Source organism: Paramormyrops kingsleyae, chromosome 16 (genome assembly GCF_048594095.1).
Source record: "Paramormyrops kingsleyae isolate MSU_618 chromosome 16, PKINGS_0.4, whole genome shotgun sequence".
Classification (NCBI taxonomy): Eukaryota; Metazoa; Chordata; class Actinopteri; order Osteoglossiformes; family Mormyridae; genus Paramormyrops; species Paramormyrops kingsleyae.
In genome coordinates, this window is record NC_132812.1 from 16,988,081 (window position 1) to 17,009,542 (window position 21,462).

The 21,462-nt window shown below is 39.0% G+C and overlaps 2 protein-coding genes across 12 annotated transcripts in view; both read left to right on the forward strand.

Annotated features, from left to right (window-relative positions):
- The window catches only part of LOC111852694 (nectin-1-like), a 30,293-nt gene that overhangs the window by 1,593 nt on the left and 7,238 nt on the right, over positions 1-21,462 (forward strand). For 5 of the 7 annotated variants that reach the window (XR_011983126.1, XR_011983127.1, XR_011983128.1 and 2 more), the window contains exons 2-3: positions 2,395-2,733; positions 2,838-3,221. Coding sequence is in view for 3 of the 7 variants with exons in the window: in XM_023828874.2 (XP_023684642.2) it covers positions 2,395-2,733; positions 2,838-3,221 (723 nt within the window). In the remaining 4 variants the exon portion in view is untranslated. Of the gene's footprint in view, positions 1-2,394; positions 2,734-2,837; positions 3,222-21,299; positions 21,432-21,462 lie in introns of those variants that run through there. The other 2 variants (XR_011983129.1, XM_072700887.1) reach the window with 1 other exon arrangement.
- Positions 4,214-21,386, forward strand: LOC111852692 (OX-2 membrane glycoprotein-like). 5 transcript variants are annotated; one of them, XR_011983124.1, is made up of 22 exons: positions 4,214-4,267; positions 4,438-4,535; positions 9,903-10,234; positions 10,744-11,082; positions 11,214-11,504; positions 11,583-11,633; positions 11,735-11,798; positions 11,985-12,026; positions 12,553-12,582; positions 12,980-13,018; positions 13,462-13,482; positions 15,232-15,258; positions 15,681-15,716; positions 15,972-16,010; positions 16,647-16,670; positions 16,776-16,802; positions 18,772-18,798; positions 19,115-19,231; positions 19,393-19,431; positions 19,551-19,574; positions 19,682-19,700; positions 19,948-21,386. XR_011983124.1 is itself a non-coding variant. In XM_072700881.1 (22 exons), the coding sequence occupies exons 3-22, from the start codon at positions 10,177-10,179 to the stop codon at positions 19,960-19,962; spliced, it is 1,251 nt and encodes a 416-aa protein (XP_072556982.1). In that variant the 5' UTR covers positions 4,214-4,267; positions 4,438-4,535; positions 9,903-10,176; the 3' UTR covers positions 19,963-21,386. The 5 variants fall into 5 exon arrangements, 3 of the variants coding, with proteins under 3 accessions (XP_072556982.1, XP_072556981.1, XP_072556983.1); XM_072700881.1 differs by having other exon boundaries at positions 19,115-19,153; XM_072700880.1 differs by having other exon boundaries at positions 19,115-19,153; positions 19,682-21,386.

The following is a 21,462-nucleotide window of genomic DNA, read 5'->3' on the forward strand; positions in this document are numbered from 1 at the left end:
GATCTTTTCGTTTTGAACTTTATATTCGTTTTGAACTATATTTAATTTATGGAAAATGCTTTATTCATACGTGTAAATTCACTGACAAATTTTTTTTTTAAATGTTTTCTTGGCAGATTTCAAATGTTATCTTAGAACTATTACTGGTTAACATAAATTATTAAGTGACTCCTATTTAAGTGTTATATTTTCCATTCAAGCATAGAGGCAACTGCCCTGCTCGTCCGCCTCGTTACCTCGTACGGAATCCCCGTCACTGATTAGCTAGGGTCCTGCTGGATAGTTTTGAATTTTAATTCTTTATTATAGAAATTATAATAAAAACTCCCCCGCCTGTCTTAATGAAACTGAAACCGAAATGAAATAGACACGTGGGATTGCTGGGTAACACCGGCAGAGTTTTATAAAATTTTTCGGTCGCCGTAAGGGGCAGGCCCTGCTGGACATGCTGAATGCCCGCATTACGGCTCGGAAACTCCCTCTGAGCAGTCAGAGAGCATGCAGTTCTCACTCAAAGGGACTTAAAGGGACTTAACTCATCTCAGGAGCTGGTGCCCGCTGTCCATCCTCTGCCATGACGGTACGGTTTTCTCCAAATTGCCTGCTAAGATGGGTATGGCGATGGACCAAATAATTCATTGCGGTCAGGCGTATTTTATGCTGAAATTACTGATTTTCGATAACACTAATTTCATTCGAGACACTTGAAATTTCAAAATTATTGGGTTTGAAATTTGGTCCTGGAGAAAGCCTTTGACACAGTTGAATATAACTACCTGTGGAACGTTTTAAAGGCATTTTTAATGTAGGTTTTATAAGCAAGGTAAAGTCATTGTACAATTATATTGTGAGTATATTAAAGGCTATTGGTGACGTCTGTGCTCCTTTTAGCATCTGCAGGGGTGTCAGGCGAGGGCTCTCATTATCGGTAATGTTATATTCGCCATCTCCGTGAACCATTATGAAGAAGCTACAGGAAGAACTCAACGGTTTTGCCTTGTCATGACTGGTGTGTTAAGCTTTCAGTATATGCTGATGATGTAATTTTTGTTAGTGGTCAAAAGGATGTTGATGTTTTACGTAATGTTGTTTGTGACTTTGGTGCGTTATCCTCGGCAATGATTACCTGGGATGAAATGAAATAAAGTGAAGCTGTTTTGTTTGGGGGAGTGGATAGTGTACTGTGAAGGAGGGGAGGTTTTTAATATCTGGGGTTTTTGGTTGGGATGACAAATCAGTGATGGAAAAACTGGGAGGGAGCTCTGAAAAGAATAAGAGGGCGTCTTCAGAAAGGGACATAGTCCCCAGGATGTCTTAGAGGGACAGGGTTTTAATTGTAGATAATTTGACTGCATGGTTTTTATGGCATAGACACACATGTTTGGATCTGCCACCTGATATTCTGGTCCCAATCTGGATGACTGTGACAACCCCTCCTTGTGTTTCAAAGTGAAAATGGACATGGCTATTGATGTGTTTGGTGGTAAATCAACATACAGGGACTGTGTAAAGGTGTTGAATAGGAAAAAAAATATTGCAGGAGCTGATACTTCATAGTAATGTGTACTTAGGTTGGGGAGTGACGATGGGGCAGAGTAGAGAGCACTGTATAAGCAGCTTTGCTGAAGAAAGTGGGGGACATGCAGTGGAGGGTGCTGTATGGGACTGTAACTGTTAATATTTTTGTTTCTGTATTAAGCCCTGGTTTTAGTGATAAATGTCCATTTTGCTTGTAAAGGGAAACAATGTTTCATATGTTTATAGATTGTTTTTGGCTGCTTCGTTTGATTTTTATTTTTTTTTGGACGACACTTTTTATACGGCCAGAGTAGTGGCTCTGAGGCTAGGGATCAGGAAGGTTGCTGGTTCAAATCCATTCACTTTTCTCATAGGTATTTTGCCAAGAGAACCAAATGGTCAAAAACGTTATCAAACTGCCTACAAAATAACATCAGACTTTCTATCTTTATTGGGTGGGAACCCGGCCAATCTGGCAACACTGGCCTCATGCTTGTGTTGTTTTATATTGTAACGTTGTACTGGTTAATGTCAGCCCGACATTAATGTGCATATACAGTACCAGCCCTGGAGTTATGTCAACTGTTTAGTGTGTGTTTGTATTTGTGTCTTGTTTACAGTTTGATTATAGTTTGTGTGTGTGTGTGTGTGTGTGTGTACACTCTATTTTGGCCCAATATATTTCTCCCCATGTAAAGCAAGTCACCATCATGTAAATCTCTGTCCTGTTTGCTCACCCCAGAGCATCCTTCCTGTTAGTTGTAGTTATGTGTTATCTGGTGTGCTTGTGTTAGCTGTGTAGTTAAGGAGCATTTTGTAATGAAGACCGAGTATTTGTTTAATGTTTTACGATTGTGTTTTCCATTAATGATTTAGGCTTCACAGAACTAGTGAGAACACAGCGGCTTGTGATGGCTTCCCTTGGAGACGACATTAACTTCACATGTGAGCTTACAAAACAGAAAAATGTGAAACAAGTGACCTGGCAGAGAGTGTCGGAGCAGAAGAGTGAAAACATGGCAACGTACAGTGAACATTTTGGTGCGACTGTCACTGGGCCCTTCCGGGAAAATGTCAATTTTGTGGAAACGGGGCTGCAGCAGTGTTCCATAGTCATTAAGGGAATCCAGTGGAGTGATGAATCGTGTTACATGTGTCTGTTTAATGTCTTTCCTGATGGAGCCATCAGTAGGAGGACCTGCCTCAAAATCTATGGTAAAGTGACTTTGATTTATAATATCAAAATGATCAAAAATAACACCGAATCCAATGATTTCCCCATTATAACAGGAGACTGTTCTGTACTTCCTTTCTTTCAGAACTACACAATCCCATATTTGAATTAAACCCAGTTAATGTCAGTGATGACAGGATATTATCGCTTTCCTGCTCTGTCACCGGAAGGCCTGCACCAGAGGTCTCATGGAGTATTGAAGATACTGCTCTGGAAAATTCTACAACATTCTACACCAAAAATCCTAATGGAACTATAACCGTTACTAAAACTGCTACAGTTCAAATGACCCCCAGACGTCTTGCAAATACAACACAAATCAAATGTGCAGCACAGCAAGACTATGGAGAAAGGAAGGAAACTTTCATTACAATCCCAAATGGTGAGACAGCTGATAACCAGTCTGATAAAGCTGATAAAGATGACACATCAGATACAGGACATACAGTCATCTTTTACACTGTCCTTGGTAAGCGCAGTCATCCTCCATACTTCATGATATATGGTAATTGTGTATTTCTCACATGTATTTGACATTTGGTTTTCATTCTTGGTTGTATTTCTCCTCAGCTGTAGTTCTTGGAGTCCTTTGTGGTTTCTTTGGATTCCTTCTACGCATGAAGAAGAGAAAAAAAGCGTGGCAGGGAGAAATTTAAAGGTCAGTAGTTTTGTCTATAGTGCTGGACATGCCGGGGTTAATGTGTGTACCTTTTGTTTAGTTAAAATCGGTACACTGTACAATTGTGGGAATCGCCTCGAATGGTTATTTTTTCCAGTCTAGCATACATGTTATCCTTGCATTTGTATGTATGTGGTTCAAATGTTTAGGTTTCATTATAGGGAACATAATTCAATGTTGTTTAGTGGGTCAACATCACAAGTCACAAGTGCACAAATATGTTCCACTACCTGTGATCACAGAACTGCTTTGAACAGAATCTGTGTTAAACCTGGCTTACTATGCCACAGATGTCTTTGACATAGATGGACAGTGTACCTAGAGTTTCTGCGGCTCATTAAAAGAATTAAAAAGCATTAAATCAATTTAACAAAATAAAGGCCATAAATAGCACGAAAGACTCTTAAATATGATTCCTGTAGGCAGGTATGATTGTAGGTATTTTTTTTTTTTATAACTGTGGCAACAACTTAATGTAAAACAGTGATCCCCTCCAGACTCATGACCAAGCTGCACAGCTTTAGCCTGTCTCCTGCACTGTCCCATTGGATATTACATTTCCTCATTGACAGACCCCAGTCTGTCCACCTCAGCAAGCACTCCTCCAGCACGCTCATAATGAACTCAGGCACTCCTCAAGGATGTGTACTCAGCCTGACACCATACACCCTGATCACACATCACCGTGTCACTGCAAACCAGATAAACCCATCATAAAATATAGCCTCCTGATTATCCCCTATATCTAACTGGTGAATTCTCTCCTGCCCCTTTACCACCTTAGTTACTGTGTGGTGGGTGAACTGGTGCAGAATTGCTGCCGTCGCATCATCCAGGTGGGTGCTACACAGTGGTGGTGGGTGAAGTGGCTCCCCATCACTTTTCTAAAGCATTTTCAGTGTCTTGAAAAGTGGCATTAAATGTAAATGTACCATACATTCACTCACTACAGTGGGTGATCTGGATAACCCAGAAAATCACAGGAACTGATCTCTCTTCACTGCAGGACATCTAAGACAAGAAAATCTGCAGTTGGACCAGCAGTGTCATCAGGGATTCCACTCCCCCCGCCCATCAAATCTTCACTCTCCTGAAGTCTAGCAGGTGATCCTGGGGTGTTAATACCAGAACATCCAGACTCCAAAACAGTGTATACCCCCAGGCCATTAGAAACATCAACAACTGTCACTGTCTACCTCTTCCACTACCTCTACCTTTTCGAGACCGATCTCAAGACCACTTTTACGTGGTCTTGGTCTTGTCACAGTCTTGATGGTCTTTGGTCGTGGTCTTGGTCTCGCTGTCTTGGTCTTGCTGTCTCAGATCGACATAGTGGTTGGGAGATTTGGAGCGAAAAGTATCCATGACACACAACGTAACGTTCGATAATGCAACATAATTATTATTTCGCCTTTCGCGCCCTTCAAATGCAACCAATCAATGATATACATGCATTTTGTTGTGATTCAGACATTGGCGCTCATCCAATCAAAATACGCGTTATATGCGCAAAATAAGTGTAGTGCTAGTTAAACGTTGGATCCAGCATCACAGGCTATAAGATGTTGCAATGCCTCTGTAGCCTGAAAACAAGAACGGAACGGTTTAAGAAGAGTTTTTACCCACAAGCAGTGAGACTCCTAAACCACAGCACATAACTGGACAACATGATGGACAACTACACACACAACACAACGGACAACGACACACAATCTACTTACTTAATTTCTTCCATCTGGAAATTATAAAAACATCTGTACCTCATGGCACATCTGCACCTTACCTTGTCTGCACCTTATGGCACTTTATTTATTACATAGTAAATGCATCTGTACTTCTGTATAAATATGTATATAAATTCGTTTTTCCTCTTATTTTATACTTGTCCTCTTTTTGTACTTATTACCTTGTCTTTTTTACACTAATTTTTTTTTCTCTTATTTTATACTTATCCTCTGTCATATCATCTTGTTTGTTTGACTCATCTGCCGGCCCCTGGAGGATGGGCTCCCCCTTTGGGTCTGGTTCCTCCCAAGGTTTCTTCCTCTTAGGGAGTATTTCCTTGCCACCGTTGCCTTTGGCTTACTCAATGGGGGGTCCTTACGAGGCAGAAATGTAAAGCGCATTGAGACAATGTAATGTTGTGATAATGCGCTATACAAATAAAATTGAATTGAATTTAATTGAATTGAATGTTTTTCGTGACGTTTTGTGATGTTTTCATCCGAGCGCCGACTTGGAGAGAAGTAATTGAAAGCACCATAAGGTCCCCCCGACATACTGAACACAGTGATGATGACAATTTGTTCATGATAGTCTAATACATAGATATTTTTGCTTATATGTTATTTTTGCAGGCTACAATACTGTTTTGATTGACCTGCTACTCGCCCATGTGTAATGAATTACCCACCTGTAAAATTCCAATTAAAATCCGCCCGTTTCAGCAACTATCTGCGGGTATCTGACCCGGTGCAGGACTCCACCTCGTATTGTACCAAGACAGGATCGTTGTCCCAGCCACGCACAGATCAGAAATGTTGCAGCAGATACACAAGGGTCACCAGGGGTTGACAAAGTGCAGGGAAAGAGCCAGAATGTCAGTCTGGTGGTCAGCCATAAGTACAGATATTGGCAAGATAGTTAACACATGCATGTTCTGTGCCGAGCATAAACCAACACAGAAAAGAGAGCCTCTCAAATCAACCTCACCCCCTAAAGGTCCATGGAAGAAGGTCATAGCTGACCTGTGCAAGCTAGAGGGCAGAAAATAGCTTATTGTAGTGGACTATTATTCCCGAGATATTGAAATAGCACACCTGCCCTCCACCACAAGCCAACAGGTCATCGCACAACTAAAGTCCATGTTTGTAAGATGGGGCATTCCCCTAGAGATGGTAAGCGACAATGCCATGCAGTTTTCATATGCCAAATTTCAGGACTTCAGGCAGCAATACGGCTTTACTCATACCACCTCAAGTCCACATTATCCCCAGGCGAACGGGGCCGCTGAGCAGGCCGTGCAAACTGCCAAGCATATCCTCAAGGAACCAGATCCTCATCTTGCTCTGATGTGTTATCGTGCAACCCCCATTAGTGCAACAGAAGTGAGTCCAGCACAGCCTATGACTGGACATCAGATCAGAACAACACTCCTTACATTGGATGAGAAGCGACAGCCTAAGCATTTCAGCTACGTACAGATGTTTCAGAGGGACAACAGAGCTAAAGAGGCCTACCGGTTCTTTTATATCCGCCGACATTGTGCACGAGCTCTGCCACATCTGCGTAAGGGTCAAACTACATGGTGGAGATACACTAGAATCAACTAGAGAGGCCAGTCCACAGGTTCAGCCTGAGACCCAGTTGACTACAGGCACTATGCCAGTGTCTGCAGAACCACCTGGGACTCCTAGAGCAGTGAGAAGAACCCCTCTCAGGTTTAAAGACACTTAGACTCCTTTGTGAAGAGAATGGAGAGAGACTTGTTATAGGAACAGCGACTGTTTGAGGGCAGAATAATCCCTATGTTGCTGTGGACAGAGGGCAGTCTACTCCAATGTCCTAGTTGAAACGTTCAAATTGAAATGTTTGAGTTAATTAATTATTTAACGGTTAATTAAAGTTAATAAACCAATAATAATAATAATAATAATGATAATAATAATAAAAGGGCCAAGTTGCTTCGTGCTATATAGCTGGGCCATCCAAGGATAGTAATCTGCAGGATAGTAAGGGTCTTATAATTGAAAACGACATTGACATAGTAAATGAGTTCAATGATAGTTTTGCACGGGTATTCACTGTCGAGGACACTAGTAACTTACCAGTTCTTATTACTAATTCAACATCGTCTATAACTAATATATATATAACTGAAGCTGATGTTTTGCAAAGCCTAGCTAAGCTCAAAATAAATAAATCACAGGGCCCTGATGGCATCTTACCTATAGTGTTAAAAGAGATGAGGGATATTATTTGCCGACCCTTAACATTACTGTTTCAAAAATCCTTATCTGAAGGTGTGGTACCTTCTGATTGGAAGCATGCCAACATAACGCCCATTTTCAAAAAAGGGGATAGAAGTAATTTGTCAAACTATAGGCCAATCAGTCTAACTTGTATAACTGGTAAAGTTATGGAGGCTATAATCAAAGAGAAAATGGTAGATTACCTGGACTCAAATAACATTTTGAGGGATAGCCAGCATGGATTTAGGAGAGGTAGATCCTGTTTAACAAATCTGTTGGAGTTTTTTGAGGAAGCTACTCAGGAAGTTGATGATAAGAAGGCCTATGATGTCATCTATTTAGATTTCCAAAAGGCTTTTGATGTTGTTCCCCACAAGAGGCTCTCACTTAAACTCAAAGCGACAGGTATTTTAGGAACTGTAGCGACTTGGATTGATAACTGGTTAACGGATAGGAAGCAGCGAGTAGTTATAAGAGGCTCGATGTCACAGTGGGCCTGCGTTCATAGTGGGGTACCGCAGGGTTCAATTTTAGGACCACTTTTGTTCCTAATTTACATAAATGATATAGACACCAATATATACAGTAAACTGGTGAAATTTGCAGATGACACCAAGGTGGGTGGTGTAGCAGATACTGAACTAGCGGCTCAGCAGCTACAGCGGGATCTTAATTTAATTAGTGACTGGGCTGACACCTGGCAGATGAAATTTAACATAGACAAATGTAAGGTACTCCATGTAGGGAGCAGAAATATAAAGTACAGGTATTTTATGGGACCTACTGAAATAAAGGTAGCTGATTATGAGAAAGACCTTGGTGTGTATGTTGATGCTTCCATGTCTCATTCTCGCCAGTGTGGGGAAGCAATAAAAAAGGCCAATAGGATGTTGGGGTACATCTCCAGGTGTGTGGAGTTTAAGTCAAGGGAGGTAATGCTAAGATTATACAATTCCTTGGTGAGACCTCACCTAGAATATTGTGTACAGGTTTGGTCACCATATCTTAAAAAGGACATAGCGGCCTTAGAAAAGGTGCAGCGTAGGGCCACAAGAATGATTCCTGGTCTTAGAGGAATGTCATACGAGGAAAGGTTATTTGAGCTAAATCTGTTCAGCCTCAAGCAAAGGAGACTGAGGGGGGACATGATCCAGGTCTATAAGATTCTAACAGGTTTGGATGCTGTTCAACCGAATAGTTACTTCAGCATTAGTTCAAATACAAGAACTCGTGGCCATAGGTGGAAATTAGCGGGAGAACATTTCAAACTGGATTTAAGGAAGCACTTCTTTACACAGCGTGTAGTCAGAGTATGGAATAGTCTTCCTGATAACGTAGTGCAAGCTGAATCCTTGGGTTCCTTTAAATCAGAGCTAGATAAGATTTTAACAACTCTGAGCTATTAGTTAAGTTCTCCCCAAGCGAGCTCGATGGGCCGAATGGCCTCCTCTCGTTTGTATAGTTCTTATGTTCTTATGTTCTAAGCAGGCTGAAGAGGAAAATAAATAAATAAATAAAATAAACATTTTATTGTTTCCTTAAGAAAAGGGAGATGTAGTGATGCCTGTTATCTACTGTAGTTATACCGATTAATGTTGCCTGCATTCGATTTGGCTCCGCCGTTTTGGTACGGGTGTGTGCTTGGGTAGCCAGCAGAATAGCGTTCGCCGCTCTTTGCTTGTATCGTGAATGTCGGATGTAACAAAAGAAGTGTTCCCTGTAAGAGGCGTCTCTCTCGTCATGACATTTGTCCAGAGACTTTGCCTGCCTCCTCTGCTGTAGAAGTGGAGAGGAAGCACATTATGAGGTTTTCACCAAAATGATTGTCATCATCATTTTTAAGGGTATTGGGTTCTGCACATTCATTTAGTAATCTAGCTAGTTTCACCCTGTACTCCATATCTGAGCCATCGCTCTCACAGTCATTTTCAGTGACTTCTTTTTCTGGGACAGTTATAATGACACAGCCTCTGGTGGGTCACCTTGGTCTACAATGTCTGACAATTGCAACAAATTATGCAAACTATGTAAAAGAAGTCAAATGATAACTATATATGAATATGCATTTACAGGCACTGTGCTATGCTACTGGTTACAATCATTGCTACTTACAAATATTCATCTCTTGTGAGCATGACATACATATAGCAGTAAAATTTCAAAAAACATCTGAAGTAAATATTTTAAAGGATAATATATATGTGAAATATTGTAATGATATCTGCAGACATCCCACCTTATGCAAACTGATTTCAGTGAGGCGGATGAGGGACAACCAATAGAGGGCGAGAGGTGTTGGCTAGGCTTGGGAGGTATTACGGTAATACTGCCACACGTGGTCGGAAAAATAATCAGGAATATACCGTATATATGCAGTGTAATGTCTCAATTTTGCAGTGCATTGCCTGATGATCCCGTATTGTAATATGCTGCGTCCCGGGAGAGGTGGGATGTCTGTATCTGTAGTATAATGTATTTTACTTACTTCCTTTTATTAAAGGCAAAAGGCAGACATCGTCCTCCTGAAGTGAAAGGAGGAAGGAAACAGATCTGGTCACATGACACTCGTCACATGATGTTGCTCCATCAGACAAACTCGTTTAATCAGTGTCTGGACAGCTACAAATTAAAGGCACGGTACACATCAACTGGTTTTACTTTCAACTTGCCCCTCAAACCAATGAGAACGACTTCCTACCAAAAAAAGACGTTCATTTTGTCTTCTGCGAAAAAGAAAAATTCATGTTATTATTATTAATAAATAATAATAGTATATGTATTTTATGTTTACTTTCATGAATTTCATGCTTTCACTCATTTGGATTTCTCATGGTAAGTAATCTGTCATTTTAAAAATGTATCAATAGTTTAAATATCACTTCGGCAACGTCTGCAAATCATTCTGTGAATAAAAAGGGTAAAATGGTCATTTAAAACTTTTTAATAGAATACAATACTCTACTTGTATGATATATAAAAATGTTGTGTTTATTGTTGCGGGGTAAATTCCTGGGGGCGGACGGTGGTGGTGTGTGTATGTTTGTAGGAGGGGAGGGGGGCTGTAGCCCTCTTAATGTCGGCAGCTGACTGTAGCGTCTTAACTGTAACTTTAAGGAGTAAGAAAGACAAGGAGAAGTGCTGCAAAAACTGAAATTGCCTTTGAGCTACTACGCTGTAACATTTACAGTTGGCAGCTGCCCTATTTATAACCATCTTCCCCTGCATCTGTGTACATTGTAAATTAACCTGCCTGCTCCTAGCAGTCATTTATCCAGCTACTGCACATGCTCATATGGTTTCATGTGATCATACTTTGACGGTCTTTTCCACTTCTGCTTTAGGTTTCGCAGAGTTAGTGAGAACACAGCAGCTTGTGATGGCTTCCCTTGGTGAAGATGTTAATTTGAAATGTGAGCTTACAAAACAGAGAAATGTGAAACAAGTGACCTGGCAGAGAGTGTCGGAGCAGAAGAGTGAAAACATGGCAATATACAGTGAACGTTTTGGTGCGACTGTCACTTGGCCCTTCCGAAAAAATGTCAATTTCTTAGAAATAGGGCTGCAGCAGTGTTCCATAGTGATTAGGAGAGTCCAGTGGAGTGATGAATCGTGTTACAAGTGTCTGTTTAATCTCATTCCTGATGGAGACATCAGTGGGAGGACCTGCCTCAAAATCTATGGTAAAGTCACATTTACCCGTACATTCAAAAAAAGACACCAGTAATTTTCTTGTTATTTCTAAAATTGAAGTGGAAACAGGTAACATTTTGAGTTGTTAAAAAACAAATAACAAGAGACTCTTCTCTTTCAGAACTACACAAGCCTATATTTGTAGTGAAACCTGTCAGTGGTGAGAGTAAGTTATTGCTTACCTGCTCTGCCACCGGAAGACCTGCACCAGAGTTGTCCTGGGACATTGAAGATACTGCTCTGGAACATTTCGCGACATATTATACCAATAATGAAAATGGAACTATAACTGTTAATAAAACCGCTACAGCTCACGTAACCTCTAGACATTTTGCAAAAACAACACAAATCAAATGTGCAGCACTGAATCAATATGGAAAAAGGAACGAAAACTTCGTAACAATACCAAATGGTGAGACAACCGTTGACCTTTTGAATCAATGCCTCATGTTTCATCTTTAAGGCTTATAATGTAACTCTTTTTTTAAAGATGAAATGCTATCAAATAAAGCATGTGCAGACATCTGGTTTGTGGTCCCTGGTAAGCACAGTCATACCATATACTTAACGCTGAATGGCAATTCTGTATTTATCAAATATGTTTTTCACATGGTTTTTATACTTGGTCATATTTCTCCTCAGGTGTCCTGGGAATCCTTTGTGTGATGGGACTCGGTTTCTATCTACAAAGGAAAATATGCAGCAGGTAGATATGAACAGGCCTTTAGTATTGTCAGGGATAATTCCTGTTACCTATGTCTGGTTAAAACAGGTACACTGTACAATTGAGGGAGTCATTTCAAGAGAATTGTCACTTTTTCAGTCCAATTCATGTTATCATGTATCCCTGCATTTGTAGGTTTGTGTTTCAAATGTTTTGTTCTCTTTACAGGAGAAAAAGTGCTTCTGGTGGGTCAACATTGCAAGGGCACAAGTATGTTCCACTGCTTGGGATCACAGAACATCAGCTTTGAACTGTTTGCTCAGGAATTTGCTTGTTCATATTGATTTATTATTCTAAAAATGTTTATAACATAGATGGACAGTATGTTATCTATCTTCTTCCATTAGCAGCACAGGAAAGTCTTCTCCATTAAATGAAGACTGTGAGCTGTTTGACTACACTAATTGTTCTTATATAACCTACTGTAATATGCAAAAATTTTGCTGTATGAAATAAGCAGATGTCTCTCAATATGATATTGCTTAATGAATTGTAAATGCATAACAATATTTGTATATCATATAATCTAAACCATGTTTCCCCCCCCATTCAAGCTCTTTTCAATTCTATAAAAATACAAAAGCAATAGGTTCATTTGTTTCCACAATTATCAATGGATATTAGGAAATGTTTCAAAATATGTATTGATTTGACACTTTCAGGACTTCTTTGTAATGAGTAGTCAAATATCATAGGGAAGATACAGTAATATGACCATTAATGGATTCCTTTTCAGCACATCAGATTCTTGTCAAGATCAAATCGGGTGAGGCTTTATCATTTTCTGTAAATCATCCTTAATTACATGAACTGCACTGAAGTTACCTTTAAGGAATTGAAATTTGTAACTTGAATTTACCGGATATATGGAATATTTTAATGGGAGTGGTGATGGAGATTACAAAACAACTACAAGACACCGACAATGACATCCAGACTAGAAACAAATTAGGGGTTTCAGTGTCTTTAAAGGACTAGAAATGATTTGAGGTCTGTGTGTGTTCTGGGGTGGAGGACCCAGTATTACATCATTAATAATAAAATAGAGGTAAAGTCAGTAAAGTGCCCGTCACCTGACTGCACGCAGCTGTGTAACATCCATGCCTTCCTCATGTCTTAGGTTTCATTTAATATTCCAGTACATATGTTTTATTACCTTTCAGATTGCTTGATGGATCTTCAATAAGGAGACGTGAATCACGGTATGTCTTCATTTTTTCCACAATTGTTATCACACTTTTAAATAAATGTGAGTGTAGATGTGTGTGAAATGTCCCCACAGTGTGATAAAAACCTGTTATTTTGACAGTATGTGGACTGTGTGTTCAGTCCCTACAAGGGAAACTCAATTTTATAAAAATCTGAGACTGCAATCAAAAACCTAAAAATGTCAAGTTTTCTTTACATATGGTTAAGTTTAGGGCTGGGTAAGGGTTAAGGATCTCATTGCTGGGATTAGGATTTTTCCCATAGAAATGATTGCATGGTTCCCACAAAGATATGGATACAAATGTGTGTGTGTGTGTGTGTGTGTGTGTGAGAGAGAGAGAGAGAGTATATATTTTTTTTCTCAATTTTGTTACAAGTGGTAGGAAACAACAGCGACAGCACAGTACTAATAACTCTCTATCTACATTCTTTTCAGGTCTTTTTCTGTGCGAATCACGTAAGGCTTTAATTTGAAATCATCTGTGAAAATGTCCTTCTGGAGAAAAGTGACAAAGTTTTATGAAAGTTTCCATATTTTAGAATTTTGGAGCTTATGAACACTGAAAGATAAATTTATATTGTTTGAGGTCAGAAATCTATGAATGCTAATTTAATTTCAGTTAAAATTCTCAATGTATTTCTATTTTTGAGAAATCTACAGCTTGTGCTACTTTGTTAATAGTTACATTTAGTACTTTTGTTGAAGGTGACACATTTGAGAATTAGAGTGTCAAGGACTCAAGGCTTTTTATTTGTCACATGCAAGATATACAGTCCAGCTATGGCCTGCATTGAAATGCAAGGTGGTCGACTCTGCCATAATAAGAACTAGTGAAAAGAAATAAGACCTAATGTACCAGTAAATAAATATATAACAGATAAGGAACAGCAACGGAAAACTAGATATGTGCAACGTTGCTCCATTAAAATGCATGGTGCATGCAAGGAGCAAATGTTTAATTGCAGCTGTTAAGTAGGTTGATGCATTGAAGGTAGAAGCTCCTTCCAAGGCTCTCAGGTCTCACTGAGAGACACCAGAAGCACTTTCCATACATCAGCCTGGTAAAGAGGTAGTTGTTTGGGAGGGATGTGTCCCTGCTGATTTTGGCAGCTCTGCTAATGCATCGCTTGAGGCAGCTCAGCCTTGCTGATGCGTTCAGCTGAACGTACCACCCTCTGCAGAGCTTTGCTGTCCAGGACAGAGCAGTTACCAAACCAGGATGTGATTCCGGTGGTGAGGATACATTCTAACACTGAAGAGTAGAAGGCTCTGAGAATGGTTAGAGCAAGGGTGGCCAATCTTACCTGCAAAGGGCCGGTGTGTATGCAGGTTTTTGGGATGATCTGTAGGTCAGCTGTTCAAACCCAGGTGTGAGGACTCCTCAGCCAATCAGTCCTCTAATTAGTAATCTAATTAGGGAGTTGCAGCGAAAACCCGCATACACAGCGGCCCTTTGCGGATAAGATTGGCCACCCCTGGGTTAGAGAGACGTTGAACCTCCACAGCTGCCTAAGATGGTACAGCCAATACCTGGCTGTAGATTACTGAGTCTTTACATGAATCGACCAGGTGAGGTCATCAGAGATATAGACTGCCAGATATGTATTCGCAACTCAACTGGGACCCCATTGATGTTCAGAGAGTTGTGTGCACTGATGTGCTTATGCCTAACGTCCACCATGATCTCTTTAGTCTTTGAGGTGTTGAGTGAGAGACAACCTCAGATTGTCTCCCTCATCCAGGTAGGCCGCCTTGTAGTTATTGAATATCAGGCCAATTACTATTATGTGACCTGCAAATTTGACTGTTTTATTTTAGCTGTGTTTGGCCACACGGTCATATGTACACAAAGAGTGCAGCAGCAGGCTCAGAATACAGCCTTGTAGGGGCACCAATATTCAGGGTGATGGGAGCCAAAATACATGATCCCACCTTTACCACCTGGGGTCTGCCTATAAGAACTTTGGGGGGGGGGGGCGCAATGTGGGGACCAAATCACAAATGAGTGCTTTCAGACCCAAGTTCTATCCTATTCTAATTTGGCTTTAGTCTGCTTGGCTAAGCAATGCAGTCAGTTCCTCGATTTCTCCAACTTGGAACCTGGAATTCAGTCACGGAGTGATTGTGGTGGAAGTTGTCACTCATTGGACAGCCAAGGCCTTAACCCTTGACTATTATATGACCATTTTCTGAATTCCTTTTCAGCCCACAAGATATTCCAGTGCAAAAAAAGTAAGGCTTTATCTTCATGTTCCCTGTAAATCATGCTTAATTACATGAATAGCACTCAAGTGACCTCTGAGAAGCTGATATTTGACAGTATGAAATTTGATATGTGGAATATTGAGTGGAGATAGATATTATAAAACAATTTGAGAGGAACAAGTACATGACACCCATTCAGACATCCATACTAGGAAAACAGTGGGGGTGTCACTGCTTGGAAAGGGTCAAAGGGTCAAACATTAGGGGCTGGATACGTGTTCTAGTATGGAGATAAAACCTACTTTCATATGATTAATAATAATGTGTAGCTGTAGTCAGGGAATAGTGTTTGTCAATTGATTGCACCCAGCTGTGTAACATCCTCGCCACCCTCATCCAGTCTTAGGTTTCATTTAATATTCCAATCCACATGTTTTATTACCTTTCAGATTGCGGAGTGGTTCTTCAAAGAGAAGACAAAGACGGTATATCTTTTACCACAATTGTCATTCGTTGAAAGGGCTCGAGGACGGTGTGTAGTCAAGAATCAGGGTCTGGTTGTATGTTCTTATATGGAGATAGAACAGAACCCAGATTAATAGGAAAAATAATAACGTGCAGCAGAGGTCAATTAAAATCTTTGTCGCCTGACTTCACCCAGCTATGTAAGATCCATGCCACCGTCATGCAGTCTTAGGTATCATGTGATATTGTAATCTATGCGTTTTATTACTTTTCAGATTCCTGGATGGTTCTGAAGTAAACAGAAGACACACACTGTATGTTTTTGTTTTTTTTAAAGACAATTGTTATTGTGCCTTTGAATTTATATAGAAGCCTATATTTTCCATTAATATATTCAATACAGGTTACCATAATCCCAAAACTACCAAAATCGATACATCAGTTGTGAAACAGGAGGCGGAGGTTATAACAACCTCCTTGGTCAACATACGCAGTCAGTGCACTAAAAGCGCACGTGTTTATAAAGCAAACCGATTGTTTTCTTTAAAATTAAAAAAAATATTTGGCCACTTAACTATGTCTAAAAATAAGAGTGATGCCACAATGGCGAGTGAAAAAAAGAAAAGTGATTGTTTTAGACATTAAACTATTTAAATGTGGCCAGAGTAAAAGATTGAAAGAGACCTGTAATAAGTCGACAAAACGGACCATTCCTTACAAGAGCATCATATTATGTAAGAGTATTATATTATATAGGCATAGGTTACGTATGCTTCATTATATTGAGATCAATCAATAGTCGAGCAAATACAATTTTTATGATTGATTCAATTTGATTAACGTGGTGACATCTGGGGATTGATTAATTGCGTTAATCAAGGGAAGCCTATATACACTGTCATAGGTACAGAACATTACTAATACTCTTTATAAATATTCATTCTTTTCAGCCCACCTAGTCCTACTCAAAAGACGTAAGGCTTTAACTTGAAATGTTTCCTTTGAAGACGTCATTCTTAAACGAAGTGACATCATTTAGTTTTGTGCAAATTTTGCTTTTATTGTTTTCCATATTTTAGAACTTCCGAACTTCCATACAGTGAAAGGTAAGTACTTATTCCTTGTTGTCGGACCAAAAAGTGTCAAATTGTAAATTAATTTGGGTTCTGGGAATGCATTTACATATTTGCATTCAAAATGGCTTATGAAATGTTTGTGGTGTAAGCGTATGGAAGTATATATTGGACTGTATTATTTGTAACCCACAGAAGACAATCCACAAATATGTACCATGATCCACAAATATCACTATCCACAAATATGTATTTTCTAAATCTGTATCGTGTAAAATCATATGGAGCGATCTGTACACGTGAAATGGGTTTTGCACATTTGTGGATCACATTACATTTGTGACTTTGCTCCTCTTTCGTACCATAGCTGATCTGTAAAAAAAAATAAAAAATCACAAATATGTTACTATCCACAAATATGTATTTCATTTGTGCTGTGTAAAATCATATCCACAAAAATACGGAGCAATTTGTAAAAGTGAAATGACATTTGCGATTTCTCCCCTATTTGTGGATTTTTGTCCACCAGCTGAAAAAATCCACATGTGTGGTGAAGTTAATTACTACACCAGCAGGTGGCGTATGGAGTTAATTTTGTGCCAAAAGTATTAATCAAAATTTTGAAAGCCGCAAGCAAATCATTAAGTATCAGAATGAAAATATGTTTTCCAAATATCAAAAAAAGTCGAATAAAATCTTTTTTTTTTTGCTTCTGGATTTTTTTTTGCTTTTGGAATGCTTTTTTGCTTCTGACTTTTGGCACTGTTTTAACGGGTGGGCGGGCCTTAGCAGCTTACACGTCTATTGTTCATGGGACAATACATGAATGGGTTAATAACTTTAAAACTAACTGATTTGCTTGCGGTTTTCAAAATTTTGATTAATACTTTTGGCACAAAATTAACTCCATAGTGGCGCCTGGAAGAAAATAAGAGTCTCAGCTTAACTATAGACAACAATGAGAAGGAAAACACTGGAGCTTCCGCTGGAAGGTGAAAGATATAGTAAATAGAGTATAGTAAATAGAGTATCACTATTTAGTCCGATGGCAAAATACACGGAGTCGGCTTGGGTTCAGATGAGACATAAATCTGTAATACGTGCCCACGATTTTGCAATCCGAGAGCACGGTTTACAAATGAGGAACTTAGTTCCTGGGCCCTCCTGACCAGGACGTCTTTGTGTCGCTTTCCCACCACGCAACGAGAATTGTAACCTTTATACTACATAAGCATGGAGGACATGCTAGGTAAGGTAATAGGTTCAAACTTCATAAGTAATTTCATGTGAAACTACATCACCGCCCTGAAACAATGAAGGATGAACAAGTCGCAGGGAGTCAGGCATTTATACAACCCACATGTGGGTGTGCGACTTTGTTTGTGTGTGCTCACGCGAAAGTAAGATCCTTTTTTTTTGCATAGGTCCCTTTAAGGGCTCCGTACTTAACTGTGCTCACCGATTAGTATTATGTAAGACGCCCAACCTTTAGCACGACTAGAGTAGCCTAGCCTACGCTTATATTTAATATGTTTCATACAATTATCTTTACTCCAGATGCCATAGCAGGTCGCTGTTTTGGAACATTTTGTGCCGATAATGATCATTAATTTGTCTTACCGAATAATACGATTGCTGCGCACCCTCCCACACAATGCTGCGTGGATCATGCACACAACGTGAATTCGACCTGCTGTCAGCGAAGTGCATCTGTACGGTTCGAAATTTGCACATCCTCTATCATGTTGATACTGAATGCTCTAGCTCTCTCTCACACACATGCACACACAGCAGACGTACGCTATTATTAACACATTAAGAATGCATTTGGCCCACAGACATTTTCAACTGCTAATATTTTTTATTATTATTATTCAGGTCAATATTTAGCTTCATATTTTATTTTTAGCTCTAAAAAATGACCAAGGTCCAGACCTTGGTGACTTCATAGCTGGCTATGGCCCTGATCTTAACCCTTGACCTTCTATGAATTCCGTTTCAGCTCACAAGATTTTCCAGTGCAAAAAAAGTAAGGCTTTATCTTCATGTTTCCTCTATATTTGACAGCATGAAATTTAGGTATGTGGAATATTTTCATGTGAGTGGAGATAGATATTATAAAACAATTTGGAAGGAACAAGTACAAGACGCCCATTCAGATATCTAGACTAGGAAAACAGTGGGGGTGTCAGTGCTTAGAAAGGGCTAGAAGATCATGTGGGGTCACACATCAGTGTCTGGATGTGTGTTCTGACATCATACAGGACGGATTTGACTCAGTCACTTAATAGCTCTGTCCCTGTCACCCCCAATATTGAAAACGCAGTGACACCCTTTTCTTTCAGATTGCCAGATCGTTCTTCAGTAAAGAGAAGACAAAGACAGTACGTCTGGATTTTTTCCACAATTGTCGTTCTTTGAAAGGGCTTGAAGATGCTGTGGAGCCAAGCATCAGGGTCTGGGTGTGTGTTCTTATGTGGAGATAGAACAGAACCCAGTTTAATATTAATTATAATGTGCAGCCAAAGTCAATGAAACATGTTTGTCAACTGACTGCCCCCAGCTGTGTAACATCCATGCCTTAGGTCTAATATTCACATATATCTATTTTATTGCCTTTCAGATTAATGGATGGTTCTTCAGTAAAGAGGAGACACACAGTGTATGTTTTTTTCCACAATCATCATTGTTACTTTAATTTTATATATTTTCCATCAATACATTCAATATAAATTCTTAGGTACAGTATTAATACTCATTATAAATATTCTTACTTTTCAGCCTACCTTCTCTTACTCAAAACACGTAAGGCTTTAATTTGAAATGTTTCCTTTGAAGACGCCTTTCTTTATCAAAGTGGTGTCATTAAAAGTTTTGTGTAAATTTTGCATTTGTTGTTTTACATGTTTCAGAAATTTTGAAGGACAAAAGGTAAGTCCAGCTTCATTGTTACAAGAATGACGACAAATTTAGTTTGGGTTCTGTATTGCATATATTGTTTTGAGTGTATAAGAATTTAAATTAATTGGTAATGCATAAAAATCTGTTTTATGCATGACAATGACAATACTGCACAGTGTTATATTGGGGTTTGATCACTATGATATCAGTACATTTGTCATTTAATAATTATGTGGGCAGATATTAATTTAGCTTCCTTACCTTTCCTTCCTTTTAGGATTCTTTTCCATGAGACAAACGTCTAAGGATCCTTTGCTTAATTTTTGTGAAATTGCTCTTAAGGCACCTTTTATGGTGGGCCCTGAAAGCCCAGAACACGTCAATGATACACAAAAACTTTTAAGAAGACACAAAAACATAAAGAACATACAGTAAAAACATCAAGAAAAAAAATTAAGCAAATTAAATTTTTAAATGTGTTGTGTTCTCTTATTGTGTTGCAGTATTGTGTCTCTGACACTGATATCTAAGGCCGCACTACAAATTCAGAAAAGTTACCGACGTGTAGGTTTTAGATTTAAAAAATCTTCACCTTATGTTTTGAGAGCAGTGTCATATGAGTAAATCGCTTTTGTTGTGGCTGCTTTATTTAACCCATGCAACAGATATAGCCATACAGTACATTGATTTTTGTCTTTATTTTGAGATGTTTGGAATACAGAAAATATCTATACTGAATAGTTGTATATTTGTAAACAAAGAAGAAAGCAGACATATTGTGTTGATAGAACTGTTTGTTACTGTATATCTCATATGTGGTTTTTATTTAAAACTGAACATTTAACACATAACAGAAAATATCATGTATTGCTATTCTGCCTGAAAATACCGATATGGATTTTGGTCCATATCGCCCCGCCCTACGGAAAATGCAGAGGAGGTACATGAAGTCATGAAGTGAAGGAGATCCATTTTTAATGACCCGATTATAGAACTAGTCATGTAGACGGCATAATCGTGTTATTGAAAACACATGTAAACACCTTAATCAGGTTATCACATGTAAATGGAGACATAGTCGGCTAACACACACACAAAAAGAATCTCCTTCACTTTGTGCAAAACAGATAATACAATTTTAATCAATTTCATTGATTGAAGCATTCAGAAATTTCATGCGGTTTGATTACTAAAGTGTTAGACCTTTGGAGTGGCACTATTTTTTGCGAAGTCTAGCTTTTTTGCGCAATGAATATTGATGAGATCGATGTCACCAGCCCTGTAAGAGTTTGCATACTGTCAATGGTCCATCAGTCTGGAATGTCATTGTCACTGCGTCTGATATAAATGTATTAATATTATTATTACTATTATTATTATGGGAAGCATAGGCCTACCCATAAATTGAGAAATGAGTGAGACTAAAAATGTTTCTCTGTTTTCTCTTGATTTTTTTTCCAGAGCTTTGTATTGTTTTGTATTATTCAAGTAATATAATGTGATTGCACTTTTTTTCCCATCAACATTTCATCCATTGCATGTTACGACACATTTACTAACGGCACGCTTCACATAAATTGGTTTCACTTTCGACTGCTCCAACCAATAGGAACGATTGTAACATTTAAACTTCGCGCGGAAACGAGACAGTGATTCATGCGTTTTGTGATCCGTGATTAATAATTTTAAATAACAAATAAATGGATTTTATGAATACCTTATCGATTTTCGTGTATTTACTCCTCACGATTTGTCTTCATGGTAAGTGATCCGCAACTATAAAATAAAATGT

Bases quoted from the DNA above. Each gene is read 5' to 3' on its own strand.
- LOC111852692 (XM_072700880.1), top strand. From the start codon at position 10,177: ATGTATTTTATGTTTACTTTCATGAATTTCATGCTTTCACTCATTTGG. The intron at 10,235-10,743 runs GTAAGTAATCTG...CTTCTGCTTTAG, and splicing joins ACTCATTTGGATTTCTCATG to GTTTCGCAGAGTTAGTGAGA. The intron at 13,019-13,461 runs GTATGTCTTCAT...CATTCTTTTCAG, and splicing joins ATAAGGAGACGTGAATCACG to GTCTTTTTCTGTGCGAATCA.